General features: G+C 40.2%; 1 protein-coding gene and 1 long non-coding RNA gene across 11 annotated transcripts in view; one reads left to right on the top strand and one right to left on the bottom strand.

Moving 5' to 3' along the window:
* KCNIP1 (potassium voltage-gated channel interacting protein 1) overlaps positions 1 to 21,932 on the top strand; it is a 575,203-nt gene that overhangs the window by 495,737 nt on the left and 57,534 nt on the right. Inside the window, exon 1 of one of the 10 annotated variants that reach the window (XM_079964897.1) lies at positions 15,211 to 15,599. The exons of the other annotated variants lie outside the window; for them this stretch is intronic. Within the exon in view, the coding sequence (XP_079821023.1) occupies positions 15,491 to 15,599 (109 nt within the window). The 5' untranslated portion in view covers positions 15,211 to 15,490. Of the gene's footprint in view, positions 1 to 15,210; positions 15,600 to 21,932 lie in introns of those variants that run through there. 10 annotated transcript variants of the gene reach the window in all.
* The window catches only part of LOC307209635, a 57,841-nt gene that overhangs the window by 5,646 nt on the left and 30,263 nt on the right, over positions 1 to 21,932 (bottom strand). The window contains exons 2-3 of the long non-coding RNA XR_013835671.1: positions 17,619 to 17,767; positions 16,950 to 17,126 (exon numbers count right to left, since the gene is read on the bottom strand). This is a non-coding gene — a long non-coding RNA (uncharacterized lncRNA). The remainder of the gene's footprint in view (positions 1 to 16,949; positions 17,127 to 17,618; positions 17,768 to 21,932) is intronic.

A 21,932-nucleotide genomic window follows, 5' to 3' on the forward strand; every position in this document is an offset into this window, starting at 1 on the left:
ATATTTCAAAGTGCTTGGGAGGCTGTGTGTACTCTTGGTGGCTAGAAAGCATTGGTGATTTTCTTTTTCCTCTCCTTTTTCCTATTACAGAATAAAGATAAGTTAATGACTTTGAAATATGATTTCCCAGGTACTCTGGCATTCAAACTGCAATGATAATCGGATATTGAAAATACTGTACACATTGTGTATGAGTTTGTGTGTGTGTGTGTATCAGAGAGAGAGAGAGGTGAATATCTCAGCAATTGATAGCTTTGAAATTATTCAAATGCTTAATGCTTTCATTCTAATGCTAAATTAGAATCCTTTTTCTGAACCAGCAAATTCTATTGCTTTTCCACACACCATTTTTCTTTACTCATTGCTTCTGCAAATTGCAGTCTATAGGCCTACTGTCAAATTCCAGTTACCAGGCAAACAGTTACTACTGTCTCAACAGAATAGTTCTCATGCCCCTTATGTAATCTATCATCACACTGCATCATGTGTTTTGTACTATTAAAGTAGCATACACATGTTATTTAGTAACAGTAAGGAACTCATGATGCCATTCAATGATGCAATGAGAATGTGCAAAAGCGTCTGACGCATTGTAAATATGAGAAGTATAGCATTTCAAGTTAGAAAATCTAAAACACAGTGCAAAGATGGATTAGAGGTAGTAATCAGCAGTACTGACGTTTAGATGCCAATAAGGAATTGCGCCAGGGGATTTCACAAATCTCTTCTTTGTTATTGGTTTTGCAGATCGTAATATTGAAACTCCCTTTACATATGGAGCTATGCAGCACATTCTGATCAAGGATGAGGAATGTCTGCCAGTTTAAATCATTATCTTAACTACATATGATGCGTTTATCATTTCATGGCCAATGGGGAAGAGTTGCCTACTGAAATATTTACTACTACAGTAAACAGGATTATGTAGACAAATTATTTTTCCCTTTTCACTGAACAGTCAATGAAATTACTTATTTTTGCTGGCAAATTCAGCTTGCCACCTTCATACTTTATTGCGCTCCCTACTTTCTTGACTGCAGAGTTCTTATGTAAAGATTTCTGTTTCTGAAATACACTTGTGTGCATGTGTACCCCTGTGGTGGATTGACAGGCATGTGCATCATATGTAAATGCCACACATTGTAGTTGGAGTGGAGAACCTCAGGCTCTGGGGCTCTGTCTGGCCCTTGATATTCTCCCTTTCTGAGGCAACACCCCTTGGCAACCCTGCTCCATGCTTTCCTTGAGTGTTTTTGCCAGACTGGAATGTGTTCTTGAACTGTGATAATGCCTCTTGCTTGCCTGGAGGGAACACAGAGATATTTATGTGAAAAGAAAACTCTTGGTTGTTGTTTTTCATGGCTGAAATGTAACCTACTGTACAGGGTGGCCGTTTGTGGAATGCCCTCCTTGGTCAGGTGTGTTTGTCAGGGCCTGTGATCCCACTTCTCCTGCCCCATGTTAATTTAATGTGGGGAAAGAGTGAGTGCAAATGCAGTGGGTTGTATCTAACTAAGTTCTACTTACAGTAAACCCATTGAAAATAATGTGCCTAAGTTGGCCATGTGTGTTAGCTTCAGTGGGTTGTATTCAGTGCTAATCCTACTGAGAGGAGACCCATTGACGTTAATGGTCATAACTTACTTAGGTTCATTAATTTCAGTATGTCTGCTCTGAGTAGTATTTAGTTGAATCATACCCAGCGGGACTACTCTCAGTAGGACTAGCATTGGATACAAGCCTGGTCTTTCAGAATCACTCAGGGAGACGATTTCAGCTGGGATCCAAAGTTTTGTGCACACGTTTTGTCTGCTATTTGCACCAGAATTGCTTTTTTAGAACTTATTTCTTCCCCAAATTGCATGTTCTCCTTTCTTCCTTTCATGAAGCTCAATGCAGGTTATTCTGCATTGCATTCATGAGGCCTACATCCATGTACCCTCAAGACTTATATTGTGTTGTCTAAGGTACAGATAATTTTGAAATTAACATAGCATTAGAGAGGTTTTGTTGGGTTAGAGCCCTGTTCTGTACAACTGCCTTCCCCAGCCTGATGCCCTCCAGGTATTTTGGCCCACTCTTAAGAATTGTGGTCCAAAATACCTGTAGAGCAAAGGCTGCTGCAAACTTTGAAGCACACATAGTGATTTGTGCTACCTGTTAATGCTTCAGACTAACCTTTAAGTTGTTGATTTCTATAATGTATATCTTTGCTGCATTAGCAGAGCTGACATTTTGTCACAAATATTGGATATTTTCCAGCTATCATCCTTCCCCACAGTGGCGTAGCGTGGGGGGTGCAGTGGGGCCGGCCGCACCGGGCGCAACATCTGGGGGTTAGGGATAGGGTTAGGGGGCACAAATCCAGGGTTAGGGGGCGCGAATTACTTGCCTTGCCTCGGGTACTGACAACCCACGCTACGCCACTGCTTCCTCAGCCTGGTGCCTCCAGATATTTCTTATAACTCCCACCAGTCCTGGTCAGCATGGTCAATGGCCAGTGATAATGGAAATTGTTGTTCTAAAACATCTAGGGGCACCATGTTGGGAGAGGTTGCCTGAAATAAATATTCTAATGCAAAATCTACATTCTTCCAATACCTGTCAAGTCAAATTTAACACCAAAGGTCACCTCTCTTCAGACATCCCAAACTCGAAAGGGGTAAAACAAGGGTGTATTCTTGCCCCCTTTCTATTTAATTTATTTTTATCAGACTTGCCAGATTACCTTCAAAAAATAGAATCACATGCCCCTAAACTCAATCAGAAACCAGTTCCTCTCTTATTATACGCAGACGATGCTGTCTTACTATCACTAACGAGCTTGGGTCTGAAACGTCTTATATCTTCACTGATCCTTTACTGCGAATGTAACAAACTCTCTATAAATTATGAGAAGACAAAAATTTTGGTCTTCTCGAATGGTTGGAAATTAGAGAAATGGAAAATAAGAGGGCAAGAAATCCAACAAGTGAAAATCCATAGATATCTGGGAATCTTATTCCAGAGCAACTTAGCGTGGGCAACCCATCGCACAAATGCCATAAAACAGGCAAAGTGCATCTCATCAGCAGTTGCCCGTTTTTATTATCAGAAAGGTAATCAATTTATTCCTGCGGCCAATCAGATATTTCAAGCAAAAGTGCAATCCCAGATATTCTATGGTATCCCGCTATGGGTCCAAGCATATAACAGTGATATAAAAAAGATTCACTCCAGCTTTTTGAGACGTATTCTTGGACTCCCTCTTATGATCAAATATGAAACAATGTGTGCAGAAATAGCCTAATAGTTAGCAACATTTGATAAATTGGCAGCTTGATGGCTAATGAAATTCAAGTGCTGACAAATAGAAGATGAAGTGTTTTGTATGGGATCATTTAAATGATTCCTGCACGTTGCTATGTTGCAAATCAACAAAATGCTGTTGGTATTGCCATGGAAAACTCAGTGGAAAATCTGTGCTTACAGAATATTCCAAATCCACAAACTTTTGGAAACAGTAATGTAAAAGGGAAAGATAATTCTACAAAAATGATCTATTTAGTAGTATTGAATAATGAATCAGTGCGTGAATTCAGTGATGGACATGATGTGGTTGAACAAAGTGGAGCTTAATCAAGACAAGACAAGACTATTGGCTGGGATTTCTTTTGTTAAGTACACAGCCTATTTTGCATGGGGGCTGCATTTCTCCTTGCAAGTGCAATTCACAGTAGTGCTCCTGGATCTGTCACTACTTGAGTGCCCAGATGGTATCAGTAGCCAGGAGCAATTTTCATCAAGTTCAGCTGGTGTACCAGCTGACTCCTTTCCTGGAGAAAACTGGCCTGTGGTCAGACATGTTTCTGTAGCATCCAGATCAGATTATTGTAATGTACTCTACATGGGGCTGCTTTCAAAAAGGGTCTGGAAACGATTCAAAATGTAGTGATAACTGGTATGCTGCCTGGGGAAGATATAATCCCCATTCTGTTCCATTGTCATTAGTTGCTTGGAGATTTTTTTATTATACTAAGTGGTATAAAAAATTTAACTAATTCATTTCTTGACTGGTTTCGAAGTACTGATGGTAAGCATTGAAAGCCCTAATCCACAGCTGCAGAACCTGCAATCTTATTTTATGTGTCCCCCTGTAAAGCCACCTGATTCTTACCTCCTATCATAATTCCTTCCTTCTTGTTCATTCCCTCCTTATTTTTATTGGCTTTGTTTGGCTGTGTATCACACTAAAGTAAAAAAGGAATTGATTCCTCTTGCTTTCCTGAGTAGTAGCTATATTGATTTGTTGTGATAAATATATGTAATTATCTGTACAGTGGTACCTCGGGTTACAGACACTTCAGATTACAGATGCTTCAGGTTACAGACTCCTCTCGGATTAAGAACTTTGCTTTAGGATGAGAACAGAAATCGCGCAGTGGCAGTGCAGCAGCAGCGGGAGGCCCCATTAGCTAAAGTGGTACCTCAGGTTAAGAACAGTTTCAGGTTAAGAACGGACCTCCAGAACGAATTAAATTTAACACAAGGTACCACTGTACTAGGAGTTCCAGTCTGAGGTAGCCATAGTGAAAGTGAGGCAGGGCAGTCTTTATTCCAAGTTAGTTGACCTAGAACAGTGTTTCCCAACCTTGGGCCTCCAGATGTTTTTGGCCTACCACTCCCATCATCCCTAGCTAACAAGACCAGTGGTCAGGGATGATAGGAATTGTAGTTCAAAAACAGTTGGAGGCCCAAGGTTGGGAAACACTGACCTAGAAGACATTTGTCTCTGGTTCCCTTCATTTACAGGCCTGGCTCTGCCCACTGCTGGCATACAGTTCCTGGAAGTTTACCCCTGTGGGAAATTAGCCCTCGACATGGGGGAGAAATGTCTACCATTGTCCTAAATGGCCTGGGTATATAAACGGTCATACACTCAGATCTAAACCCGAGGCTTGCAGCATGTCACTTCTAGCACGAGATGAATCCCTTTTCAATTGTAGCACATGAATTGTGGCATATGCTTTTAAGTGATGCTTGTCTGTCCTCACTGCTGCTTGCCTTTCATTGAGCTTGAAAGTCAGGTTTTGTACATGTCTCCAAAAACAGCACTATAATTCAAAACTGCTTTCGTTGTGGTTGATGAAGAAGATGATAGTGAAAGTGGTTATATTAGTCCAGCAAGAAAGAGTTCTCACTATTAGTACCAGTTTTGAGTATTTTCCCCTTGAATATCACTTATTGCTTATAATTGCTATTGTGCATTATACTAGTTATACTTTACAACTCTGTCAGCATATACATAAAGCAACAGAGAAAGACGCCAAAGCTGTTCCTTTTGTACTGGTGGCATTTGGAATGCATGATAAACAGCAGTCTACTGCTGGAGCCACTGATGAAAAGGCAAGTAGTAATAGTCAGGTCTTAAATCATTTCTGGAAAATCCAGTCACGGTTTAATGCTGTTTGAAAGAAGCAGTACGGATGGCTGTGGAGTAAACTAACAAACAACAACTTTTTCAAAGACAGCATCCTCCATATTCAGTGCAAGGGAGCATGAGACCACAAGGAAGCAGAATAGCTGCAAACAGAATTCTCACTTGAGGCTTTGTGCAAACGTTACATGAATAAAGAACTCTGCTTCTGAGTTAGCTCTCAGCTATTGCTAATAATTTGACCGTTGCTGCTCATAAATAGTAGTTGTAGTTTGTATATAGGTATCTTTCACATAAGACCCATCTACCAGTGAAACAAGTCAATAGGGCAATGCTTTGTTACACTTAGGAATGGGGGGGGGGAATTCAGTTCAGTTCACAATTTAATGCAAAGCTCTCTAGTTGTGCAATTTCTGAAACAGATGCAAACTGAAACACAGCTATAATTCAAAATGCTTACCTTTCCAGATTTTACAATGCTGTTCTCCAAATAACCAGTGACTCAAAAACGGTGTAAATTAGAGGAACGTATACTTAAAAGTGTATATATTAATGAAAAGAACATACAAAAATGCATTCTATTAGGGGACTGTGTGAATTCAAACAAAATTGCATCCAAGTGCTGATGAATTTTCCTGAGAACATTTTATTTTAAATCACAAACAGATGCAGAATTGTGGAGAATTTAAGACTTAAAAAATGAGAAACTAAGAAGAAACTAAAATTGACAGATTTGTCCAACCCTGGTTACAATGGATGTCCAAAATTTGATGAATCTTGGCATTCATGGGGAAGGGAACCGTAGCTCAATGGAAGAGTGCATTATTTGCATGCAGAAGGCTCCAGGTGCAATCTCTGGCATGTCCAGAACAGATAATGAATGATTTCAACAGCATCTGCCCAAGACCTTAGCATCTGCCAGATAGAGTGAATAATACTGGGCTAGTTCACAATTAGTCTGATGTGGTATAAGGCAACTTTCTCTGTGTCTAATGTTAGCAGTCCCAGAAAAAAGTCTACATTGAAATGTTGGGCTGAGTGCAAATGCTCCACCTTAGAAAAGCAGCGGCAACAGCCCTGTTTATAGAGTGCCAGTCATAGGAGACAAGGGTGCTTTGCCCCCCCCCCAAATATGCGAGGGGGCTGGGCCACCCAAAAGTTGATGAACATTGTCATTCAAATAGTGTGCATGCATTGCATCATGTGATTAATTAAGTGGGGTGGGGCTTATCTGAGCCATCCCCCTCCCCCAGCGATATTTTATTCAGGCTGGCACTCCTGGTGCCAGTCATTTTCAGGGATGAGCAAGTCACCATTTTAAATTCCCTAGAGTGCCTTAGAAAGATGCTATATCATAATACAATGGCATTCTAAAGAGCATTCTTGAGGGAATGGTAGCCCTCACTGAGTGCAAGCAAAACTATTCATCTGTTGAGCCTATATGTAAATGGAGTTTACACCCTTTATCCACAGAATTTTTCTGGGATTCCTAACATTGGAAACACGCAAAACTGTGTGACACCAGGTCAGACTATTTCTCTATCTTGCCATAATTGTCTGTAAGATGCTTTCATAGGTATACATGCTAGTCTAAATTACTGCCTTCTTTCAGTGTGTACCAACTACCATAATGAACTGAAGAGCTGGCATTTTTAAAAACATGTTAAAACTTCTCGTATGCTTCCCCCCACTACTGGCAGAAATACATTCTGTCAATTCATCTGGGAGCTTAAAACTTTAGTATATAATTAGAAGTACCTGCACTGGAGTATTGCTTAAAAGCTCCCCCTCCCCCTCTTTTGCTGGTGTTAAAACCAATTAAAGTGGAGTTACTCATTTTTTAGTCTCCTCAAACTTTGCAAGAAATGTTTGGATTTACTTTATTTCTTGCACTTGAGTGTTCTTCAAACAGCAGGGTTTAACCATTAAAACTTAAAGTTTTGTATAGCTACAATTTAGATCAGCAGGGAGAAGCGATATGGAGGGGAAGGAACATCAGTAAGAGCCTCAAAGCCTTTTTGAGAATAATGTCTCACCTGAAGATGGTGCACAAAGTGATTTTGGTTGGAAAATGTTACTATTGTGAAATGCCCATCATTATGACAAATGTCTGTGGATGGGAGACCTGTATGTTGCCAGTACCCCTGGATAGCTGTTGTGGATCTGTGTATTCCTTAGAAGCTCCCCCTTCTATAGCAGCCCCCTCGTAGTGAGGACTGGGCCCCCCAATGAACTACTGTCTCCTGGTCCAGGAGTAGACAAAGCTGTTTTACCAGGAACAGCTACTAAAAGGCACTTCTAGCCACTGGTGCTTTCACAGTATGTAGTGACAAAACTGGATCCAGAAGCACACACACACACACTGGAAACCTGATCCTTCAAGGGAACAGGGGAGGCGATAGACAAATTTATCAGGCTTTAAAACCACTCACTCATAATGAGTCTGTTTTGCCAGGCTTCAGGCTCAGCTTATTTTCCTTCATTCACCCCACCACTGTCTAAGCACCAGTCCAGGGCCCACACAGATCCTCCTGATTCAGTTGTTATGTAGAAACTGTGCTGACTGTTATCAGTGTACTAATGGCACCTGCCCCCCCCCAACCCGTAATAACCACTCCAGTGGCTTCATGTAGGTATTAAATATATTGGGAATAAAACAGTGCCCTGTAGTACCCCATAGTGTAACTGGCCAAAAAGCACTCTCACAAAGCTACTCTCTACATTTGGTTCTAAAGCTGGGACTGGAACCACTGTAGCACAATTCCACAGAGCTGGTACAGGAGGATTCCATCCTCAATGGTATTGAAAACTGCAGACAGATCAAGAAGCAGGAGCTAGGTCTCACTCCCTGTAAAGGGCATATATCAGGGTGGCCAAGGCCAATTCAATCCCATGGCCAGGCCTGAACCCAGATTGTGCTAGATATAAATAATATGTGCTACCCAATAATGTTTGAGCTGTCACATCACTACTCTTTCCACCACCTTCAGCCCAAAGGATGTATATGTGACTGGTCAGTAGTTATTTCCAGCCATGGGGCCAAGAGCCAGTTTCTTTAGGAGTGGCCACAGCACTGCCACACACAGTGGAATATTAACCACATTCTGGACCCACCAGTCAAGCATCCTTTGTTAGATTAATGTCCCTATTAATAAGCTAATAGGGACAGGAGACAATAAAACACATGGTTAGATGTATACTTGTCCACATTAGAAACCACTTACTTATATGGCAGAAGGTTATGTTTGTGCACATCAGGACATTCTTGAGTTAGAGCTATATTTACTCCAGTATTGTGTTCAAATTATCAGATAATGACAACTACATATCTCTCAGGCAACAAATGGGATCTGTTCTGACACAGGTTAATATTTTGCTGGGATTGGAAAACTGAGTAAGCAAGAGAGTATATGTAAAATCTAAGGATTAAGGCAGAAATGAGAAACTTGTAGCCTTCAAATGTTGTTGGAGTCCTCACTCCCATCAGTCCAAGGCAGCATAACCAACGGCCAGGGATGGTGGATGCTGTAATCCAACAACACTTGGACATCCTAGGACAAAGGGGGAAAAGGATGACACAACAACAGGGGATGCCTTTTACCTTTTATTATCAGACCAATCTATTGGAGATGCCTGTGAAGTAAAGAACTCTTCAGAGAAAACCATTGTGGGATCCCATCAAATTTCCTCCCATCCCATTTTTGGTAACTTTTCTGAACAGATACATACATAAAATTCATGTCTAGGAGAACAAGAAGGAAAGAGATGATGGCCCCAAGATCGGGAAGCTGAATAGAAAACAGTGTTATTCAGAATGAATAATTTATGCAGTGAAACTCTGCTTTTCCCTATGAAGAGGTTGGTAGTTATTCAAAAATAGTCACTGCATAGTATTTATGAATAATTCTTGGCTGGCAGCTCATACGGCTGCATTTCATTCTGAATCACTGAGGATGTGAAAATATTGGGCCTGATCCAGACAAAGGTACAGTCATACCTCGGATTACAGACGCTTCAGGTTGCATTATTTTGGGTTACGGACCGCTGAAACCCGGAAGTACAGGAACGGGTTACTTCCGGGTTTTGGCGGTCGTGCATGCGCAGAAGCGCCGAATTGCAACCCACTGTGGGTTGCGAACGCTGCGGGTTGCGAACGTGCATCCCGCATGGATCGCGTTCGCAACCCGAGCGTCCACTGTATTCCATTTCAATAAGCACTGAATCCAACAAGAGGAAGTTAAGGGAGTATGATGAGACTTCAGGGAGCTTAAGGTGCAGCACATGCCATACTGGCTGAACACAACATTCTAGAATGGGGTACAATCCCATACACACCCGAGAGTAAGTCCTGTTGAAGGCAGCAGAGCTTACTACTGAGTAGACATGCACACGACTGCTTTGTTTGTCTTAATCATAGTTAAGCACAGTGCTTTTTTTAAAGGTGGCACTCAAAGGTACGCAGTACTGGCACCTCTTTTTTTGTAGTTAAAAAGTGTGACACTTGCTGTAACAACTTCATTCTAGGGAAAAAAGCACTAGCTAAGCATCATGTCTGAACATATAGCCAAGAAGTAAACTAAAGTCTGATGAAACAATTAGTGCTTGCCTGAAGTATTTGTAAAATTATAAGGAATTTTGTTAATTTCTTGGTGTGGGGTGCAAATGCCCCCGATGACTGGATTAATGGGGGGGGGGCAACATTTTTTGCATTGCCTCTTTTTCTTTTTTGAACAGCAACAATAAAAGCTTCATTGGACTCAGCTGCTCTTTCCATGTTCCTGGGATAGAATGTCACTGGGAACAACACTTCCCTTTAGTTAATGGAAGGTCTCAACTTTTTCATTCAAATAGTCATAACGATCCTAGTGTACATTGTTTTCCATTCATCTGAAGACTTCAAAACTTTATCTATGAGGTGGATATGTGTAGAACTGCCAAACATATTTTTCTCCTTCTGAACATTAAGCAGTTCTCTTGTCTCATTTTTGAAGATAACTGCTGGGACTCAGGCTGAAACTCCTTCTCCACACTTATTCCTAAAGATGAGAATTTAACTCTTTATTATTTCAACCCAGGCTCCTCCCAGTGCTAGATCTCTGCAAATAGACTGGGGCAGATATAAAAAGTTAAGCATGTCCTTTTAAAAATATATATTGTAGATTAACATCACTACTGGGCATATTGTTTCCTGTTCAACAGCACAATATGTCTTTCTGAGCAGTGTAGTGAATATATGACTCAAGTTGTTAAGAGCTTTGACTGAGGAAGCCGGTGGAAACTAGAAAGCCAGCCCGACAATCCTAGTTAAGATGCCTTTTTCCTTCCCATTCAAAAACGTTCAGATATTAATATAGTGTGTGTGTTTAAGTAGATTTGCAAATATTTATTTTCATTTATATATGGGAACAGATGTGCTATATAAAATTAGCATATCTCTGTGTTTTCAAGTGAATGTGAAACAATGCACACTAGAATCTGCATAAACATGCAAATTATCATTTGTTTCTTTCTTTGTTTAGACAGCTTTTTAACTGATGTCAAAACAGAAATAAAATTTAATAATATGTAACTTTGAGTATAGATGAGTATACATAAAGAAATATATTTTTTGGTAGTTAAAAGCTTAAGAACATCAACCAGTGCAGGAAGTCCATCCATATTGATTGCTCCTACCAAGAGCGATCAAATCAGAGCACTGGATAACTAGAGTGACTCTTGCAAACGTGAACCAACACTGCTGGAGGAAACACTGGCAGCAGCCACAGAGGATTTGATTACTGAAGTTGGAGTATCAAATAAATTACTCATTTCTGTAACTCCTCAGAGGGAACCTAAATAATCCTATTAGAAAACCAGCAGAGCCATTTTATTCCTTTTTCAAAAAATAGAGCTTGATCCCCCATAGAAACTGCAGGCAGACACATTTTAAGAAATTGGAAGATGGTCTGCGTTGCTTCCATGGTGAACCTGCTAATTTATTTTGTCCCATGACAGTCACTGGTCATGTTTTTGAAACGTTGCAGAAACCTTTTTAACCAGAGACAGTAGTGCAGAGGAAATAAATGTGTGCCCCTGTGGGTTATTGGACTCCAGCTCCCATCAGCCCCCACCAGCAGGGATACTGGGAGTCAGAGTCCAACAACATCTAGAAGACACAACACCTTCCCTTCAGTAGTGGTTAAGAAAAACTGAGTGGCTGTTCGGGATGGGAAAGAAATCCAAGTCAGTTCACATTTAAAGCCTAATCTACCAAATTCACACTTTCTGAAACAATACAACTGGAACATAGCCATCCTTTGAAATCCACACTTTATCTGAATATTGCAGTGCAGTTCCCCAGCCAAACCGTGTTTACAAAAATGTATATGTGAAGGGAAACTCTGTATAAAAGTGAACATATTGGGGAAAATAACATACAGAAATAGAAGAATCTTTTACGAAAATGTGTACATTCAAAACTGCAGATAAAAATGTGTTCATTAGAATAAATTCTCACTAAAATGCTGACGAATTTTTGTAAGAACCTTTTTAAAATAAATACACAAATTGCTGCAGAAATGTGAATAACTGAATTTAAGATTGGAAAACCAAAAACCTGAAAGAAACAAAATTGACAGATCCTTCTAATTCTAGTGGGCTATTACAAGCAATACCATGCCACCTTCCAGGTTCTAAAAAAACCCATGTCTGTCTCCAGACATATGCTGGGGAAAGGGCCTGTCTTTACAACTGTATACAAGTTACTAGATGGGAGTAATAATGGTAGAAAACAGAATGCAAAATCTACCACACAGCTGACAAATGTGATTCATTTCTTACTCCTTTCCTCTATCTGGAAGGAACTACGCTTTTAAAAATCTGCATGCTACACAGTGCCAGATATATTTTTATGCCAATGCAATGAAAATGACTGTGCCTATTATTTCTTATGTGAGGCATCTGAGTGGCTGAAGTTGGAAGCCAACATACTCAAGAATCTTATTGAAATCAATGGATTTGCTTTAGGACTGCTCTTGAGCAAGCAGGTTCATTGTGGCTTGAGTATGTTACTGCATTAGGTGGCACTTGGTGTTCTAGCAATCTTGTTGCCTCCGTCTGGGATAAGTGCCACCACTTTTTTTAAGGAAGCCCAAAAGGTTGTTTCAGAATGATACTCAGTGGCAGTGAAACCCCCACCCTGCTATGCAATATGAATTTTGTTACACAGCTATCTTCTATATTTGTATTCATAGAATATGAATCCTCCCAGTGCTTTTTTTATAGAAAAAAGGTGCCAGTACTCACCATGAAGTTGTTACCGTAAGTGCCACATGGAGGGGGGGGGAGAGTGCCAGTATTGCATACACTCGAATCCCCCCCCCAAAAAAAAAGAAGCACTGAACCCTCCCATGTGAAATTGGGGATTTGACAGACAACAGCAATACTGTGAAAGCAGGAGAAAGGTTACTCAGAAATAAAAAATCATGTTCAAGGATAGAAACCTGTGTCCTTCAGGTGTTGTTGGACTGTGCCTCCTGTCATTGCCTGTGCTGGCTGATGTTTTGGGAGTTGGAATCCAAAAAGTGTGCCAAGTGCTGTGAACTGCCAAATTTAATAAATAATAAAAATAATAATACAATAGGAAAAAGTTGTGTATATATTCAATAAAGAGCTTATGCAATATATATATATATATATTACTGACGCATGTGATTTCAGAATTCCACATGACCATCTCTTACATGTGTAAAGAGACCTGATGCCCTCCAGCTATTTTTCATTCTAATACCCATCAGCCCTAGTCAGAATTGCCAGAGTTCGGGAATGATGGGAAATAGGGAAAGCCACATTACATGAGAGCTTAGTTGTGTGAAATAGTGTCTCTATATCGTCTTAGAAATATTTTTCTCTTCACAGTACTCTTTATTATTCACCACCAAAAGTTTTTTTCAGTGTACAAGGTCCTTTGTAATTAATACCTCATTTATCACTGCAGTAACACTGTGAAGTAGTTACTAGTTTTCTGCACGTGGACATAGTTTGAGTAAAGCAGCCTTCTCCAACCTCATACCTTACAGAAGTTTTGGACAGCTTCCATAATCCCTGACTATTGGTCATGCTAGCCAGGGCTGATGGTAGTTCTAGTCCAAGACATTTGGAAGGAACCAGGTTGGTGAAGGCTGGTTAAAGTGAGCATGCCCCTAAAAGCGGGGTGGGGGCAGAATGTCAACACCAGTTGTGGCTCTACAGTGTGTCCTATATGTTTACAGAAGTACAGTGGTACCTCTAGTTACGAACTTAATTCCTTATGGAGGTCCATTCTTAACCTGAAACTGTTCTTAACTAGAGGCGTGCTTTTGCTAATGGGGCCTCTTCCTGCCGCTGCGCCGCTGGCATACGATTTCCGTTCTCATCCTGCGGCAAAGTTCTCAACTCGAGGTAACTCTTCCAGGTTAGTGGAGTTTGTAACCTGAAGCGTTTGTAACCTGAGGCATTTGTAACTCGAGGTACCACTGTACATATTCCCTTCAGAAATTACTAGTCTCTTCCATATGATATTCAGGGAGCATCTTTTAAAAATTAAAGTTAAGAAAAGACTGTCTGCCTGGTAAAATATGAAACGGACCTAAGGACCAAAGTACGTCTGACAAATGGTTGCATTAAAAAAACAAAAACCTGAAGCATCCCTAGAGGACACTACCAAGTTTAAGTAAAGCAGTGAGATGGAAGATCACCTGCTTAACCCATTTCCCTCCACCTGCTTATGCACCTCTAGATACTTCTATATCTAGGCATGCTGGGGTGGGGGGCAGGGCGAGAAAGCAATAACCAGATTTCCCCTATATCAGGAGAAATGCAGCCTGGCTGCAGTTTTGAGCAGAAAAACAGCTAGTGCAAACCAAACTTTCTTCCTCTCAAACTGCTAGCCCCTTAAGGCCACTTCTAAGAAGTCAGGAGAAAGAGAAACAGGAGTGTGTGTTGCATCTAGTTTGAACCTAGGTTTAGTGACTGAACATTTGAATCTGGGTCTTACATCTTAAGTACAAGATGCTATCACTGTATGCAATGGTGGCTACAGTGGTACCTCAGGTATGAAATTAATTCGTTCTGGAGGTCCGTTCTTAACCCGAAACTGTTCTTAACCTGAGGTGCACATTTGCTAATGGGGCCTTCCGCTGCCGCTGCGCGATTTCCATTCTCATCCTGGGGCAAAGCTCACAACTCGGAGCAACTACTTCCGGATTAGTGGAGTTTGTAACCCAAAGCATTTGTAACCTGAAGAGTTTGTAACCTGAGGTACCACTGTATATGAAACTTTGGCTCTTCCTGGTCTTGAAATTTCATGGATACGCATAATCTAAATCAGTCTTTTACTGTAGAGCTGCTAGCCCATTCTCAGGTCTCTTATACAGAAGACAATGGCTAACCACAAAAAGTAAATATAGTGTTTCCTTTTGAATAGATTAGGATAGAGGACCTGTAGTCCCACTTACAGATTGGACATGCTGAGCAATTCTTGGAGGAAGCCTTGATGATTAGAAAACAAAGATCATAATGTGGGGAAAGAGCGAAATTAAGATCCTTTATCATTTCCTTCAGTATCTACCCCCCCCCCCTTATTGTACAAACCAACCAAAGCAATCAGAAGAAGCATCATTTGGCTGGAGTTGATCAAACGATCCCAAGTGCAAGATAAGTGACCCACAGATGCTGCTGCTGAGGTTAGCAACATGGTGTTAAGTTGTAAATGAGGGGGATAAACTGTAGAGACAATTGCCCTCAAGAGAGAGAAGGATGGGGGGGGAGGTGGAGAAACTAAATCATACATTACTGTTAAAATGTAGAAAAGAGCAGGACTGCGAGAGTGTGGGGTGGGGAAAGGCGGAGGAACAGGAAACTCAGGAAAAGGAAAAGAGTGAGAATCACACTCACGCACAAGGAGAGACGGAGAGAACGAAAGAGAGAAAATGAGCCATGCACTTACCCAGCAGCAGGAAGAAAAGCTTCAAACAGCTGAATTTCCCCCTGCTTTCAATCCCTGCCTGCTGTTTTGCTAGCACGCCGGAGGCTACTATTTGTGTGTTATCTTAAAGGATGTGGAGCAAAGGCGAGTCTGAAGGGCTCCAGACTTTAGGAATTGTGGTGGTGATTTGCTCCTCTCTGAAACTTTTGCACTACCTTGGACTAATTGACTTGTCAGATGGTAAGAGACCCTGCAAAGTTCTACCAGCTTGTATACTTTTATGTATATTTTTTTTAAAAAAAGAACTATAGTAGCAATCTGAAAGAAATCATAATTTAAAGCACCTTTCTCCTTTATAACTACGTACTGCTTTTTCTCTCCTGCTTGATTCAGCAGTGTGGAAATTTTGCTTTGTTTTGCTGCTAGCTTCCGGAATTCCAGTTGAGGGGTATTTTTACATTTTGTTCTTGAATTACAAAGCTAGTCTCCTCCTGTAAATACTGTTTTGCCATAAATGTAGTTCCTGTTTGGTGGAATATGCCTCTCTTGGGATAACTGGAAATAGCCTCATTCTTAAAACTGTTGGGTTTACTCAATGCTTGCTGGACGGAAGTAGTTGCTGCATAACTGCTTGAGCCTAACCACATTTACTCATAAGTAAGCCCCAGTCAGTGCAGTAGTGTCCTATTAAAGTGCACAAGTGAAATCCTTATTAGTGTATTTAGATACAAACTTAATTTAGAAGCTTTAAAAAGCAAGTGATAAATGGAAAAATAGAAACTATACTCCATAAACTAAGATTTCTTTCCTTTTGTTTGAAAAAGATTAGAGTTTGGTTTGATATTATCTGGCAATAGGAAAACAGTTCTATTCTACATATTTAAAGGAAGTTTAGCAGCCAAGACATTGTATTTCAGGACGTTGTCATAAAATTCATTAAAAAGATGATAATTTCTTGAATCAATTGCTTGACATGTAAAATGTAAAAATAAGGTGAGTAAGCTATCCCTCCCAGAGTTTACAAAGTCCTTTTGACATACTGATGAATAAATATGGTCATTTTACCTTAGCCAGAACCTGTTTGAAATGAAGTCTGCACTAAAGGCAGTGCTTTCATCACTATGAGGTTTACTAATAATGTATAAAGCAAGAATCAAATAGGAAATGAATGTTTGAGATATATACAAACATATTGGCTGAGGCTGCAATCCTACACATGCTTACTTGGGAGTAACCCCAGTAAACTGATTGGGACTCTGGACTGTTTCAAGTTTTGTCCCTTTTGTTGCTCTAGAACACTGACAGCAGCACTTAAATTAAATCTATTCTGATATTGGGCTCCTTGCAGGTAAAAAGTTGCCATTGGTGACGAGAAATTAAAATGTCAGCCAATGTTCTATAGATTTTTTTTACAATTATTACATAGCTATATTGCTGACTACATATCATCTGAGTCTTCCCATTTTAAGCATGATTATAGGTCAATTTACCCTGATATGAAATGAAATCCAATGAGATGTCTTCCCCAAAAAAGCACCCCAGCACCATCAAGTAACCATCAAGGTAGATGGTATCAAGAAAGGGACTCACCTCAGTGTACTATGGAGGAAAGGGAAGCAGTATGAAATTCTGCAGCAGCTTGCATTTGCAGTGCCATCCATGTGAGTGCAAGAATTCTTTTCGGCTTGCTCTTCGCTGTAATTCCAACTGTGAACTTCTGCTGTTTTCAAGAAGATAAATCACTTGTTTTGTATGAGCAACACGGTCCTAGAAAAATCGAATTGCTATAATCAATTTGTAGTGGAAGCTCTAGCATCGTACAATATCAGACCTTTATAAAGTGTACTCAAGACTATAATAGTGTTTTAAAACCATTTACTGGGCTGCTGTCATTATAAAATCCTGGATGAGATGAACATTTGGCACAAGTTTTTGTTTTGTTTTAGCTAACCTATCATGCAGTGGCACCATTCAACTTCATTCAAGTACTGCAATGTTATCTGTATTAAATCTTTGCAGTAAGCAGTGCACGCTAATCCAGCTTCTTTCTGTGCTAATGGACTGCATCTCTTCTGCAGCTTTGGTTGTTAATTGCTGGTGCCTTTTGGACTGTAAAACTATCCTCCTAGGATATAGCAGCTGGTTGTGAAAAATGCTGTTAAATAGCTTTAAAGTTCTGAATTTATTTTCCCTTGGGCCCATCAAAACCCCCAACTGAAGGAACTCAGATCCATGTCAATTACTCAAAACAGCACTTACCATCTCCTGAAATAACCTTGCTTGCTATGATGTCACATGAGAAAGGAAATTAATCCTCTAGGCTTTGAGAGTCTTCTAGGTATGACCACCAGCTCTTTCTTTGACCTCCTTGGGTGTGTGTGTGATTCTGATGGGGAACAGGTGGCAAACTGTACAAAAAATAAAGTTGGTTGTGTGTGGTTACTGTGGGCTTAATCATAAAGAGGAATGCCACTCTCATATGTTTCCCTTGTGGATATGACTAATTCTGAAGGGCCAAGTTAAATGCAACACCATACATAAAATCAGCAGTGGCATAAAATATTTTGCAACTGTAAACAGCAGTAAATCTAGTGTCAATGAGCAACCCAATGAACGACCCAACTGGCACCTTGGTGGAGGGTGGAGGGGCTTTACTGATTTACTGCTCCAGGATAGGACCCACACCTCTGTTATTTTCACTGATAAAGTTGTAAGTTAAACTTGATGGAAGCTTTCCTTCCAGTACAAATAGCAGATGCAGGCTCCCCAATTTGGATTGGAATCATAAAGCATTCAAGCCCCTCTCTCTCCCACCCACAACCTCAGTCTGGATTGGGGAAGTGGGCTGTAGTTGCTATTTACATTTTAAAAACCACTCATGCAATTCCTGTTTGTGTGACTATTGCACAACTTAGTGCTGTTGGATAGTTGTTGGCATCCGTCTGTCTCAGGAGACAATGGAGGAGGGCACCTTTGGGGTTAAAGTCAAACTTTTGGAAGGTTACAGCGCCTGCTGTGGCTGTAGAGACCAACACGGGAGATATGGCAGATGAAGGAGTCCAGTTGTGCTACTGCTGATGCACTTTGATGTTTCTACTCTCTGCGCTTCTCCCAGCAGTTCTCTTCTGGTCACTGCTATGGAAGCACGACCTGACTGTCTCCAGGCACAGTAGTCATCTGCAAGAGATTCCCATATGGTGGGGTTGATGTTGCCAGCCTTCATGTCACATTTGAAGAAATCATTGTAAAGCAAAGTTGTTCTGTCAATGGGTCTGGTGCCTGAAGTCAGCTCCCTGTAGAGTAAGTGTGGCCCTACAAAATCCAACCAATCCAATAACATGCATAATGTTCCTTGTAATGTAGCAGTAAGATGAGACTAACAGAAAAATAGAAAGTATACATCAAGTGTGCTAGATTCACCAGATGGTTTGTACAACATTTAAAAACTAAGACTTATAATGATAAAAGCAATCTTGTATTAGAAAGGTTATCATTGTAAAGCAATTTTAGATATACGTTATGTGGATAAAGGGAGTTGTATTTCAACAACATCTGGAAGACAGTAGGTTCTCCGCCCCTGCTATAGAAAAACCAACCTGAGAAAGGATAAGCATGGCTTCTACACTGTCTTGCCAACCTTTTAAGAAATTACTTAGGCAAATTGGCTTAGTTTTTAAAATTGTTTTTATTAAAGATTTTCTTGGGTTACAAAAGTACATACAGAATTTCTGCTTTCAATTATTGGATCCTTTCTACAGATCAGTTACGTTTGATGTGAGACACTAATGTTATAGACAGTATAAGTTTGGGGGAGAAAAGAGGTGGTGAGAGAGAGCAAGGAAAATAGAAGGGGGATAGTAAACTTTGACTTCATGTTTTAAATTTTTGTTTTGTTTTAAATGAATCTGCTGGTTTTTGTGTTTTTTGCTGTATTTTGCTGCTTATAATGTACATCACCTTGAGGCAATCGTGGAGAAGGTGATTAATAATAATAATATCATGCAAATTGCAATGGTTGTTAATAATGACAAGCAGGATTTACAATGAAGTGCTGCTGTGTCTCTTCAACCGCTAGGGTAAGTGTTTCTAACTTCAGAAAACCTGAAACAGGAACTTTATAGTGCTGTTCAGGCCTCTTGCAAGGTGATTTTCTGGAATGGAAATGACACCACAACCCTAATTTTCCCCACCCCACCAAGATACTTACTAGAAGCAACTTAAATCCCCCTCCTCCGCCGCCCTCCATTTTTCTTTTGTTTTACTTTTTTTGGTTTCATTTTAGTTGGTACAGGTAGATTCCAAACATCCAGTGTCTCCAATTGCTCTCAGTCATAGACTTGATTGACAGAAGCACACAGTCCACCTGACTTCTAGATTCTTTGCTCCCCTGGCTCACTGGAATTTCAACTGCCATCAACATTCTGTAAACTCACTGTTTCCTGTGAGGTAGCTTTTCAGTTTTCATGTAGGTTTTCTGAACAGCCGTAGCTCAGTGGTAGAGAATCTGCCTTGCTTGCAGAAGGCTCCAGCTTCAATGCCTGGCATCTCAAGGTAGGGACACGAGAGACCCATTGTCTAAAACCCTGGACAACCACAGCCAATCAGTGTAGGCAATGCTAAGCTAGATGGACCAATGGTTTGACTTGGTATAAAGCAGGCTCCTATGCTCCCACGTGGCTTTTAATTTTCCAACTTACATATTTTGCATATCTAGGGCATCTCCTGAGTATACAGAAACAACTAGCTTATTTTTGGTGTGGTACCATTTCACTCCAGAATGCTAGACACTAAACCATCAGAGTTTGCTCTTATAGAGAATGATAACTAAATGAATTCAAAGGCAGAATACAAGAGATTTGCAAGATGCTGAAGATAAACAAGGAATGATCTTCACCTTTATACTCTGCCTGTGTGGTCACAGACCCTGTGCAATAAGATCCATAGCACTCACATTCACAATCACACAGTACTCACAATCACAACATACATATTACTGAGGAGAAGAATACTGCACTTTGCTTAGAAGCTGAAATATCTCAGCAATACAAGTTCTAGCTTGAGTTGAGTAAAGATGGCTGGATCCCTGAACGAAACGAGTGTGCTTATTCTGCTATAAAGCATCACACAGAGAGCTTCCCTTCCCCAATCTTAATTAATGATTGATCTAATCAACTTTTTTCTGAACATGTTCCCTTTTGATGTGATATTTCAAAGGACTTTCTGGGTGTGGTAAGTGCATGTGGGAGTGTGTTCAGAAGAAATGTTGATTATGTAAAATGAAAAGGTAAGGAGAAGTCACCTTGTGGAGGCTTCAAAATCAATATGAGAATTGTGCCTCTGTCCTGCTGACACAAGAAATTCAGTTTTACTGAATTGTAGATTGGGCTGCTAGTGATTTAAAATAGCAAACTGACAGTCAGAGACATTCAGACCAAAAAATGCATAATTAGACAATCCATTTTATTTTATTGTTCCTCTGAACAGCTCTGCCTGATGAAGGCCCTCCCTGTTGAGATTGAAAAGCCTGCAATTCTAAAGAAATATAAATGATCTCTAATCAAATATAACACTTTATAGCATTCTATATACCATCCTATTGAGCTAAAATGGAATAGCTGTGACCATTAATGTAATGGTGAACGCTTATAGAATCAAGAATAATTTACTTTTTCATTCTATCCCAGTCTATCATTCTACCCAGTCCCCATTGAAGAAGTCTACGAACTTCCTGGATTTGAAGATCTAAGATACATGAACAGAGACTCCCTCTTCTGAATATCTGCCCTTTGAAAGCATTTGTAGTAAAAGATAACCCAGGAACTCAAACACTTTTAAAGTCTGTTTGACCAAAGGTGATAATAGCATGGTAGAAGTATTCGGTGAACACCAAAGGAAGCCAAATTTGATTGGCTAAATAGCATAAAGACATAATTGTCTTCACTGTAGGATCTCTTATTGGATGGGATTGTTTAAGTGACTATTCCCAGGAAAAGAAGACCTAATAATTGTAAGGAAAAAATAGTACCAAACCAAGATCAGATCAAGGAACATGAAAGGAAAGGATTGAAAAAAGGTGAGCATTCAAGTCTCTTATAATCTATTGCATCTCTTCTTCCATAATCTTACCCTTTTTCATAAGCAGGATATAATTTTTCTCTTGTTGGTTCATATGAAGCCATAAAATATTTTTGTCAGCAGACAAGATAAAATAGACCGCACTTTAAAGCCATGAGATTTCTGTAGAAAATGAGGATTAAATTCCAAAATGGTATTTTATCCACCTGAGTATGTATTTGCACTTCTGTAGCATCATGATTTTTCCATCAAATACACCATCTTCTTACATTTCTGTACACATCCTACAACCCCCTCCCCATTTCAGTCAAAATGAATGAAGGAGGTTAATGATCCTCTTAGTGTGCAATTCTTTAGCTCCCGAGAGGGCATTCCAGGAGTCACAGGACAGATTGGATATCTCTTTCGAATATCAGACAAAGCTCAGATGTTGGAGAGGGAGATTTAATGTCAGATTTTCCTACCCTGCCACCATCAAGGGCTCCGACGCCCTCGTCC

The sequence above is a fragment of the Podarcis cretensis genome (genome assembly GCF_951804945.1).
Source record: "Podarcis cretensis genome assembly, chromosome: 2".
Taxonomy (NCBI): Eukaryota; Metazoa; Chordata; class Lepidosauria; order Squamata; family Lacertidae; genus Podarcis; species Podarcis cretensis.